General features: G+C 48.8%; 1 protein-coding gene across 1 annotated transcript; it reads left to right on the top strand.

The window, feature by feature from the left end:
• Positions 1–184: 184 nt before the first annotated feature.
• Positions 185–7,842, top strand: PIF1 (PIF1 5'-to-3' DNA helicase). The gene is made up of 12 exons (XM_075508559.1): positions 185–702; positions 777–882; positions 960–1,085; positions 1,182–1,335; positions 1,893–2,007; positions 2,093–2,199; positions 2,619–2,758; positions 3,446–3,552; positions 4,355–4,442; positions 5,065–5,210; positions 6,223–6,414; positions 6,749–7,842. Exons 1-12 carry the CDS (start codon positions 220–222, stop codon positions 6,803–6,805), a joined length of 1,821 nt encoding a protein of 606 aa, XP_075364674.1. The 5' UTR covers positions 185–219; the 3' UTR covers positions 6,806–7,842.
• The last annotated feature ends 3,599 nt before the right edge of the window (positions 7,843–11,441 follow it).

The following is an 11,441-nucleotide window of genomic DNA, read 5'->3' as shown; positions in this document are numbered from 1 at the left end:
GACCGTGCCGGGCTACGCGGCGTCCCGTAGCCTGGCAACGCCTCACGTGGTCCCCACGAGGCTGCTGATTGGGCCGGCTAGCGCTCCGCCCCCCTCCTCGGACCGGTTCCCTCCCCGCCTCCTATTGGCCGCCGGGTTAAAGCCCCTGGCGCTGATTGGCGGCGGCTGCACGCGGCGGGTTTGAACGGCCGGTGTGGCGGCGGCGGCCGGGGCGGCAGGATGGGGGACGCGGAGCTGCGCTGCACGGTGGCCGTGGAGCAGCCGCTGCCGGGGGGACAGGCCCCGCGGCGCCGCGTGATGCGGGGCGCGCTGGTGCTGCTGGGCCGCAACGAGCTGCGGCAGCCGGTCCTGCGGGTGGTCGGCGGCAGCGGCGGGGCGGCGGCGGCGCTGAGCTTCGCGCTGGCCGGTGACGCCGTGCGGCTCTTCACGCGGTTCGCGGGCGACGGGCGGGCAGCGGTGCGGGTGGGGCCGGGCGGCGCCCACGTCCTGCTCTCTGACTGCCCCCCGGACGCGCTGCGCCGCTTCGTCCGCCTCCTGCGGCTCAAGGTCGCCGCCGGGCCGCGGGGCGCGCCGCGCGGCCCCCGTCTGCTGGACCGGCCGCCGCCGGCCTTCGCCGTCATCAGCCCGCTGCAGGAGCGAGACCTGCTGCGCGCCCCCGGCCGCCTCCGCGGCGGTGAGGCGCGGGGGGAGTGCCCGGCAGAGGTGAGTCCCGGGGCGACGGGGGCGGCCCCGGTTACCGACCCCGCTCTGACAGAGCGCCGCCGCCCGTCCCGCAGGTGCCCCGCGCGGAGAAGCGGCCCCCGGCGAGGCTCTCGGCGGAGCAGGCGGCGGTGCTGGGCGCCGTGCGGAGCGGAAAGAGCGTCTTCTTCACCGGCTGTGCAGGTGAGGGGGCCGGGTGGCCGTCGCCGGGTAAAGTCCTCGGCTCTCGCTGCTGACCTGCTGCTTCTCCCTCCTCCAAGGGACCGGGAAGTCGTTCCTGCTGAAGAAGATCGTGGGCTCCCTCCCTCCGAAGAGCACCTACGCTACAGCCAGCACGGGAGTGGCGGCTTGCCACATTGGTGGCACCACTCTTCACGCCTTCGCAGGTAACAGTCTGCCTGACGGCGAGGGGCTGGGAGCTCTCACTCCCTTCCCAAAGAGTCAGGAGCTTCCCAAAGCTTTGCTTTCTTCTTCCCTGCCAGGGATTGGCTCTGGGAAGGCGCCGCTGGAGCAGTGTATTCAGCTGGCGGAGAGGCCTGGGGTGCGCCAGCACTGGCTGGCCTGCCAGCACTTAATTATCGATGAGATCTCAATGGTGGATGGCAAGTTCTTTGACAGACTGGAGGCAGTGGCGAGGTGAGTGATTGTCAGGCCAAACAACTAACAGAAATGAGTTTCCCTAAATTACCAGGCTGCTTCCTTCCTCTGGTTATGTGAATGGATACAAGGCAAGCACTGGCATAGGACTGGAAGGAAGCATGAAATCATAGCCAGCATCTGGGCAGACCTTTATCCTGAGATAAGTTGTGATCATGTCCCTGCTCCCCAGCTGTGGCTGTTCTGGTTGCTGTTTCCATCTCCAGAGCCAAGTCTATAGAGCTGAGTCCCGAATACAGCTGTCTATGCTGTGCCCAGCAGTTCTCTCTTGCAGAGAGAAGCAGCTGTAGTGTAGCAGCTACCAAAGAACCAAGACTGGTAATGACATCTGGGGTGGGTAAGCAAAGCAAACTTAATGTCATGTAATAGCATTGCTTAATTATTTGAGCTCTTCTGACACAGCTGAGGATAATAATCTCTCACTGCAGGTGAGAATGTTTGAATGTACTCCCAGACTAAGAAGTTACTTCTGAGACCTGACTATGTCCAGGTCCTGGAGGGCATTCAAAGCTTCTCCTCTCTTCCCTCCCTTTCAGGGCAGTCAGAAAACGGGATGAGCCTTTTGGAGGAATTCAGCTAATCATCTGTGGGGACTTCCTGCAGCTACCCCCAGTCTGCAAGGCTAATGAAGAAACCAAGTTCTGCTTCCAGGTACAAAACTGTCCCCAAACTCATTCTCATACTTGAAATCTGCCCTTTTTTTTTTTTTTTTTTTAACAAGACAATGATTTGCCAGGCAAAAAGCTGGAGGAAATGCATCCACATAAACATGGAGCTGACTGAAGTGCGGAGACAGACCGACAAGACCTTTGTCTCGCTCCTGAGTGCAGTCCGTTTAGGCAGGTGAGGAGAAACTCAGCGCTCTCTGTAATCCCTGCTCCCTACTGATGGAGCAGAGGAAAGAGAGGTTTGTCACTTCTCTGTGCTCTATCAGGAATGCGTGGCTGGGGGCAATAGCTATAAATGCTTTAGTTAATGTAAGCAGGTTTTATCTATGCTGCTCTGGTAAGGAAGGACCCTTTCTAGGGTCCCTCTTTTTGCAATTTCTGCTAAGGAATTCAATGGATCCTGAGCTGGCAGTGGCCATGGCAGGGCTGGAGCACACATTTGCACTGTTCTCCAACTTTGTGTAGTTATCTTTCTCTGTCCTTCTCTCTGGAGTCCTGGGGCTTGCACAGCCTGATCCACCTGTGTGGAGGTTACTGCTGCTGAAGACCTGTATCTGATCCTGTTAAATAATAATCCCTTTTCCTGGTTACCAGGTGCACAGAGGAGGTTACCAGACTGCTGATGCAGACCACTGCTAACAGGTCTGAGCGTGATGGGATCCTGGCTACACGGCTCTGCACCCATAAAGATGATGTAGAAATAACTAATGAGAGACGCTTGCAACAGCTATCAGGTGAACTCTTCGGAGGAAGCTGCTGGCTTTGGGGCTGAGCTCTCACTGGATGCAAAGGGGATACTGTGGTGTCAGGAGGAACTGGTGTTCTGTCATGCACAGTAGCACCAGTTCAAGCTGTGTGTGTTGGAGTTGAGCTGCCTGGGGAAAAACTTCACAGCTTTTTGTTTAAAAATCCACACTCTTACTTCTTGGTGTGTAATAGACAGCGAGCTTATTGTTTGCTGTGAGGTAGGGTGGGTCATTATTGCCTCCATATCCCTGCTTTTTCTTTCTATAGCATCTTGGAAAGGCTGTGCTCTACCCAGCCACGACTTGAATTAAGGGCTATTTAATTTCTGTCTCCATGTCTGGCCCTAGGATTCTTTCTTAGTCCTCTTTGGACATCTGGTGTTGGCAGCAAGTGAAACTGGTCATGTGCTCAAAATGGTGACTGCTCAGTTCTTATTTACTGCTGGCCTTTGATTTCTGAGCCTTCTCATGCTCTGGGAGTTATGTTGGGAAGAGAGGCAATAGCGAGCTTTCTGCTGTTAGATGTGACAAGGTTTGTGTGAAGATGTCCTGCCAGCAGAGCAGAATGGATATGAAAAGAGGAACTGCTGTTAGAAATAAATGCTGAGGCTCCTGCAATGATGTGTGGAATATGTTCAATGGTTGCAATTTGTCACATCTTCCTTTCCTTCATAGGAGAAGTGCACACTTTCGAGGCTCTGGACAGTGACCCAATGCTAGTGAAGTTAATTGATGCTCAGTGTCCTGTGGGTGGTAGAGTTGAGCTAAAGCTTGGAGCTCAGGTGAGTGTGCGTACATACGTTTGTGAAAGACCAGCGGATCAAATGGCATAAGAAAAAGGAATAGCAGATAAATGTATAGAGTAGATTAACGTATAGAATGCAGATTCTGTATAGAACGGCCATGCCAGGCCAACAGAAGACTCTAGCCCAATCTTTGTATCCTTTCTGCTTGGAATCTTATCGAGATGGTGAATTAGCTTGATTTGAGTGCAGGTCCATGTCTCGTGAACAGTGGTGACTGCTATGACTTTGACACACATTCCCAATCAGGTTTAGAAGCTTCCAGGTAGCAGAGCACAGGCAGTCCTTGCCTGCAGTCTCAGCTCCAGGTACAGCAGCCCTCCTGACCTGTAAGGGTATGGCGCAGCTTGCCAAATTTGCAGGACTGGGCACCTTGCTGTGAGCTAGGGCTGTCAGAGTGGAAAGGATGCAGGATTGTGCTTAGCAGCAGCACTGTTTGGCTTGGGAAGTTGTTCCTTAGGTGTTCCCAGAATCTATATATGTCTAGGCTGGTTGGTGTTTGGGGAAGGGGAATCTTCCCTGGATTTGAGCTCACAGCTGTGGACAGAAGCAGCTCAAGTGAAGTGTTCAGTGCTGCACAGCAGATGTTGTTGGGAATCCTAGGAAGGAAAGGCTGTGAAATAATTGCAATCAAATTGGAGTGGTGCTCTCTCCTGCAATAGGATGATGTGGCTGTGGCCATATCAGCCTGATGTGCTTATGCTTCCTGGCTAGAAGCTTAGCTGCAGGTGGCTGAACAGGCTGTAAAGCCAGTGCACTGAGATTTTTCTTTTATCTGTAGGTGATGCTAGCTAAGAATCTGGATTTGTCTCAAGGGCTGGTGAATGGGGCACGAGGAGTTGTTGTAGGGTTTGAAAGTGAACAGAGGGGTAAGTAAGCTTTTTGATCTTCTGTTGAAGGAAGAGGGAAAAAAACCAAAACAATTTATCACTGATGGCTTATGACTTGTTAATTTTGTTTACTGCTTGGTAAGAATAATTTGAGGGAAAGCAGGGAGGAGGTTTCTGCAGTGAGAGGCTTGGGGCTCTCGTGAGCTGTGATGTCATGCGCTGCATCAGCTGTAGCTATCTGTAGGGCCTCTTGTGTTTGCTTTTCTTTATTCTCTAGATGTGTGTGCTTATTTGCATTTCTTGTCTGTTGTGTTAAAGCAAGTCTTGGTGGGTTTTTTTGTTTGTTTTTCTCAGAGAAAAAAGTTCTGCTACCTGCAATGTGTATTTTTCTTTGCATCTCAACTGATAAATTACCTGACTTCAATTCTCCTGCTTAAGTAGGTCCCAAACATAATTTTGGGACATCCTATTTACTGTGTGTGGATTTAGGGTTTGTGTTTGTTTTTGGTGTGGGATTTTCTTTTTTTAATGCAGCCCTAAAATTCATGAAAGACTGACATGGGGAAGGAGGAAAAAAAAAAAGTGTTCTTAGGCTGCTGGCTTCCTGGCTGTTGAGTGTCAGGAATACACCCCTGTTTCTCTCCTGTTCCCATTCCTACAGGGCTGCCTAAGGTGAGGTTTCTCTGTGGGGTCACACAGGTCATCAAAATGGAGAAATGGGTCTTCAAAGGACCATCAGGAGTTCATCTGAGTCGTCAACAGTTGCCTTTAAAATTGGCATGGGCCATTTCCATTCACAAGAGTCAGGTGGGTGTTCTTATACAGCTGTCTATAGACTTTTACACCATCATAAGCCTTATTTTCTGGGTGAGCTTGCATTGCTAGTAAAACAGGAAGGAAAACTGAAAGGCCATTGTTGTGGGGGACCTCTAGAATATGTGTGCCTAGCTGCAGAGAAGGCAGCACCTCTTCTGCTTGTGATGCTTGTCTGTAGGGTCGAGGATGGGCTAGCAATACTGCTAGAGTTTTCATAAGGGTGCTGCCATCTGCATAGTTGGTGTTAGGCTATAAAGCAGCATTATTTACTGCTGTGGGCTGATCAGGGTAGTGTTTCCCTGATAGTCATCAGCATTAGTGATGCTGAGGGTTGCACTGTACCTGAGGAAGCTGCAGGAGTCACAGCTGTGCTCTTTGGGCTGGACTCCCTCTTTGGTGATGTGTATTGGGTTTTTTTCAATGTAACTTACACACTTTCTACCTTTCCGGAAGACTTCACACACTTTGATAAATACTTGTCTTGGTATTAGACCTGCAAGTTTGTTGCAATGTTTAAGCATTGTTCCCATGCCACTGCTTAAACCAGGCCATGTTGTAAGTTCTGCTGCCTCCTGGGATGTCTCTTGGTGCAGATAGTGCTGGCCAGGCCTAACCCAAACTCTGTCTCAGATGGTCTGCCTGAGGCCCACTTGAGACTGGTGGCTGCTCCAGTTAATTACTGGAGTGAAAACAGCAGGATTTCTTTCCCTCCTGTTTTGATGATACAGGATTTGTGGAGTTCCACAGAGGAGGCTCACTGGAGTGAGTTAGTGGACCCTACTGTCTGCTAGCAATTTCCTGACAGTGGAAAACTGTCCGTTTTCTTTCTGCTGATTCCCATCTTTTAATCAGTTACATAGTCAAACAAGAGACTTCCTTTTTTTTATCAAGCCCATACACCAAGGATGGTACCTTTGACAGACTCACAGGATAGGTTAGTGTTGATACAGCACAGTGTTCTTGTTTGTTTGTTCTGTAACAAACTTCTCTGTGTCTTTGACAGGGCATGTCTTTAGACTGTGTGGAAATCTCCCTGTCTCGTGTCTTTGAAAGTGGGCAGGCCTATGTAGCCCTCTCTCGAGCCCGTAGCCTTGCAGGTCTCCGTGTTCTGGATTTTGATCCGAAAGTAGTGAGAGCTGATCCTTCTGTGTTGCAGTTCTATAGGCAGCTGAGATGTCATCAGCTTCTAACCCAGGTAAAGAAAAATCTCGTGCTAGCAAAGTCTGCCTTGTGCAACTAGGATGAGAGATGTTTGTGCTGAGATGCCACTTTTTCTTCCTAAGCAAGATCATTAAAATTAAAACTTGTAGTGGCAGGAGAGATGAAACTGCAGAGAGGGAATGTGGTGGGGCAGCTCTTGGTGGCAAAATATCTACTGTAGTGTTGGGATTCTATAATACTACCTGGCCCAGTGGGTGAAAGGATGGGTTGGGATTCTTTGATCCTCCCCTTGCAGTAAGGACTAAAGGGGAAGTGGGCACACAAGAAATCTCTTCTATTTTTTTTTTTTTTCTTCTCCCCCCCTCCAGGATTCACTACACACCCATTCAGGTGCTGATGAGAAGGAGAACTGGAAATGCAGCTGAGAATGCTTTTCTGGCCTCTGTGAGGCATCAGCACCGACTGCTGAGTTGCAGCGATCTTGCTATTGTGTATATTTGATAACAGATGAAGTCAAAGGAATTTTTTTAGATGTTTGCTTCATTCAGCTGACTCTGGATGTGTAGAACTATCCCTGTCTCATGCCTCTGAAATTTGGAAGGCTTCTGTAGCCCCTTTCTGGGCCCACAGCCTTGAGGACTTCTGTGTCACAGATGCAACTCTAGCAAACAAGGATGTGCCTGAGGGACCTTTCTATGGTTCTATCATGTCTGCCTAGTTGCATTTTATTCTCCACATATGTAGACTGAAACTTGTGTGCCTTTCTTCAAGTATACCAAGGTTGAGAGATGGAAGGTGTGTGTCCTCTTTGCCTGGATGGATTGGACCTGTTCACAAGAGCTGCTGACACAAAGGAAAGCAGTGCTAAGTATCTGGAATACATGCTTGATTATCCTGCAAGCAAGGAGCTGCCAGGAGCTGGGCTATCACTTTTATAGCATGCTGGGGTGTTCTTGCCTTCCAGATGCTTAACACCAGGAGGCTTTGCATAACTTCCTCCACAAGCAGAACTGTAAGAGTTATACATTGCCTGTTGTGCTGATACATAGCCTTTTTATTAGTCTGTTGCATACAATAAGATGTGATTTTTATTTTTTTAACCTTCTGAGATGAGCCGGCACTGTTTAAAAATAGGAGGAAGTCCTACATCTTATACCCATAATTATGGAACTACAAGAATTATGAAGATGCATTACCTCATTAGCAAGAAGGGAGTGAGAGGAGATGGGTGCTGGTGGGAGCCCCTTTTGTTTAAACACATGAGGCTTGCTCAAATGGGAGGGAGTTTCTGCTGGAAACAATGTGTCTGACTAATAGGGTGGAAGTTGAATGTGCAATGGGGAATAACGGTCAAGGACATGTGAAGTGAGCTGTAACTTCACCTATTTCAGCAAAAGCAGAGATGAGCAGGACTAATATACTGTCTTTTTGAAGTCTTAATAAAGGAGAAACTTTGGTCTTAGTATTTTAGCACATTGCTTAAAGCTTAAGTAACTTGTATATTTTTAAATGTTTAACATGTGGGAATAATGTGAAATATTAACATCCAGATGGAACTTCTCTTGCAAGGGAGTGTCTCTGTAACAAAGCCTGTGCAGTTTGGGTGAGTTTGAAGGCCACTTCATGGCAGCTGCTCTCTTTAGAGCCAGGGAAGGATGTTTAGTAGCCTGTGGTTAACAAAACAGACTTTGGTAGGATTTCAAAATGTATTTTTTTAAATGTGGTTTGTTTTTTCTGGGCTTGAGGGGTAGAGTTTTGGAAGAAGCAATAGTAGAAGACAGAAGTGTGAGAATTATTCAGAGGTGTTTACTCTAAGAAGGGCTTCTTAATGTATCAGCACATTGTTTCTTCAAAGAAGTCTGGTGGGGAGTAGGTGGAAGTACCTGAAGCTGGGGCTTGAGTCTGTGGAAGGTGAGACCCTTCCCCTCACACTGCAGGCTGTTCCTGGTACTGTCTCTGGTCTCTCAGACTCTCTGTGTGTGTGTGAATTTTTTTTTTTAATACCACCTTCCAATCCTTTGAGCTGGACTTAAGCTGGCTGTCCACCTTGAGGAGGAACTGAAAAATGACCTTCCCATGCCCACACCCCTGGGAAGGGGGGTGCTGGACGGTGCTGGCATGCATGGCTTCACTGCTGGGGCAGATGATCATTGACGTGTGATTCCATCACCTGTGGCTCCCAGAGCCTCCACCAGACCTGAGGGAGCGCCTGACTGCATTGCAGCCCTGCACCCACAGAGGAGCTGCTGCAGGTGTCCCCACCCAGCCTGCAGGCTGTGTCCCCCAGTTGACTGGGTGGCAGTACCCACTTGGGGTGACTGTGAGCATGGGGGTGCTCAGGTTCAGCCCTTTCCTCCTGTGGCAGCACACATGGAGTGCAGATGTAGCAGGCTGGCCCCAGCCTTTCCTTGGACACCTCTTGTTCCCTCAGCTGTGTACCAGCCCTGCCCTGCTGTGCGTCCCCATCTTGCAGCACTCTTGTCCTTTCCTCATGCCACCATTCTGTGGTGGGTGCCCTGGCTGAGCCTCTGTGCTGTGCCACTTGTGCTTCCTGTGTCATTCAGCTGGGCCTCGACATGCATCCTCCACCTTTGCTGTGGACTGAGTTTTTGCTTTCGTTCACCTTGTTCTAGAGACCATCTGCTCACATCGTTTCCATCTTCCCCTCATGCCCCTTGTGCAGGTGGTCAGAGGCTGTGTGTGCCCTAATTGTCGGGGGCAAGGCTGTCTCTGCAGGCAGGGAAGCCTGGTGGGTAACCTAAAAGCCTGTATGCTTGGCCAGTGGGCTGGGCTGGGGCCACTTTGCACTCTTGTAGGTTTTTAGAGATGGGATGCTGCAGTATGAGGGCTTTGTGTTGCATTGGAGGTTGAGGTGTGGGGTCTGAAATGCTCGGGGCTGTTGAAGTGAGTTTTACTGTTGGGGTAGACAGTTAGGAAGAATATGCCAGGCACTTCCAGTCATACACAATACATTGATTTATTGACAGATTGCGTAAGAGTAATGAGATAATGCAGGTTCAAATCCTTTAACATCTCTTAAAAAGTTCCTGTACCACTGTAATGACAAGATAATTTAGAGTATAAGAGGGTTGATTATGTACAATGCAAATAAACTTTTAATTGTGATCTTGTGAAGTGACTCACTTAACTGCAGTTTTGATGGGTTTAGGGACTGAAATCTTTTCAGTTGTATGGGGTTTTTTTGGTGCCGCTTTGAGATAAAACGCTAAACAGGACTTAAAGCTGGAAAGGGTAATAAATATTTCATGTTAGTATTAAATGTACATGAAATATTGTGGTTGCCTTCTCAGAGGTGGAGCAGTGGGAACAGAATAGCAGTGGCTTTTGAAGGGTTGGCAGCTGTCCTGAGGCCAAAAGGGGTCCGTCTGTGTAAATTTTGGATGGTGTTGCTCACTTCTAGATAAAGCAGATGTAAGGATGGGGGCTGAGGCTGAAGACTGCTATTTAAATCCTAAAAGGAGCAGTCAGGACAAATCTGAGCTGTCAGGCTCTGTCATAGCTCCCCTGCAGTCAGGATTGTGATGAGGCCTTTTTTTACCACAATAACGCTTCCATATATATGAGGTAAAAATCTTGTAATACAATAAAAATCCCTTCTTCCAAATACTCCTTAACATGTTAGCTTTTCTTGCAGAGGGATATTAATTTGTTTGTAGCTAGAACCCAGTACATCAACACGGTTTTTTTTTTTAAACTTTTTTTGTTGCAGCGACTGTACTAGAAGAACAGAACTGCTCATCCTCTCTTCATTAATAAGTAAAATGAAGAAGAATCTGAAGAGTGACCAACTTCTTACATGAGGCCACCACAATCCATCTTCAAAACACCTGGTGATGCTGTTGCTTTCACCTGCTGAGGCAAGGTGGTCTCAGCAGGTTGGATTTTTTCAGGGACAATTCACAGGGCTTGTGACAGAGCAAGTACATGTGCTATTCTCAGCTTAAGCAACCTAGAGCTCCTACTTTTCCCCTGCCTCAGCGTGGATCTTCTCCACAGGCTGCAGTCCTTCAGGAAAAAATCTGCTCCACTGCAGTCTCTCCAGGGGCTTCAGGGCAGTGTCTGCTTGGGCACCCAGACCTCCTCCTCCCTCTCTGACCTGGGTGCTCACAGGGCTCATTTCTCACACTTTTCTCCTCACTCCTCACAGCTGTGCAGCTTTCCCCTTCTTAAATCTGTTGCCACAGAGGCTCCACCGGTGTTGGTGATGGGCTCAGCTGTGCCCTGTGGTGGGGCTGCTGTGGAACTGGTTGGAACCAGCCGTGTCAGGCACGGGGCAGCCCTGACCTCTCCTCACAGAGATTCCTGCCAACACCTGGGCACAGGCACCTGATACACCAAGTATCAAGTGTGTTAGCTTCCTTAAATTGTATCTCTACCCTCTCCTGTAGATGCCTGTAACGTTTGCATGGTTGGATATCCTGGGATACAGAGGTAAGGCTGGAGGTGTTGTGGTAGGTAAAACGGGAAATGGCCAGTGATGGAGGAACCGCCATTTCCGTGAGGTGGATGGCAGGAGGCAGAGGTAGGAGGTGGCCTGCAGTATGGCTGGAGTCCGGCTAACATGAGAGACACACCAAGAGGGCACATGGCAGTGCAGCGAATGGCTGGGGTTTCATTACTGTACTCCAATAAATATGAGGAAATGAATATTGTCTCTCCACTTTCACAAACTGAAGAAAAAGTATTTAAACGTGGCTTTTGCCTTAACTTAACTGCAGCTATAATTAAGTGAGTTAAACTATGAGTTTGATTCATAATTGGTATTTCTGTTACCACAAAGTACAGCCATTCTCTTTTCAAATACATTAAGCTATAAGAAACTGCTTTATACCAGCTAAAGCTTCATAATACATTTATGTGTTATTGGAAGCATAATTCACATGCAGAGTGTTATTAAAACCTTAGCAGCTTCCAGTTTAAATCTTTCTACAGTGATTTAACACCATTCTCATTCTTTATGTGACGTTTTCATAATAATTAAACATGAATGTGTCCTTACAGTCTGTACCTAGAAGTCCTGTGGTGTGCAGGAAAGACAGC

The sequence above is a fragment of the Mycteria americana genome, chromosome 7, assembly GCF_035582795.1.
Source record: "Mycteria americana isolate JAX WOST 10 ecotype Jacksonville Zoo and Gardens chromosome 7, USCA_MyAme_1.0, whole genome shotgun sequence".
NCBI classification, from domain to species: Eukaryota; Metazoa; Chordata; class Aves; order Ciconiiformes; family Ciconiidae; genus Mycteria; species Mycteria americana.
The sequence above is the reverse complement of the archived record's forward strand: the minus strand, read 5'-3'. Positions and strand labels throughout refer to the sequence as shown.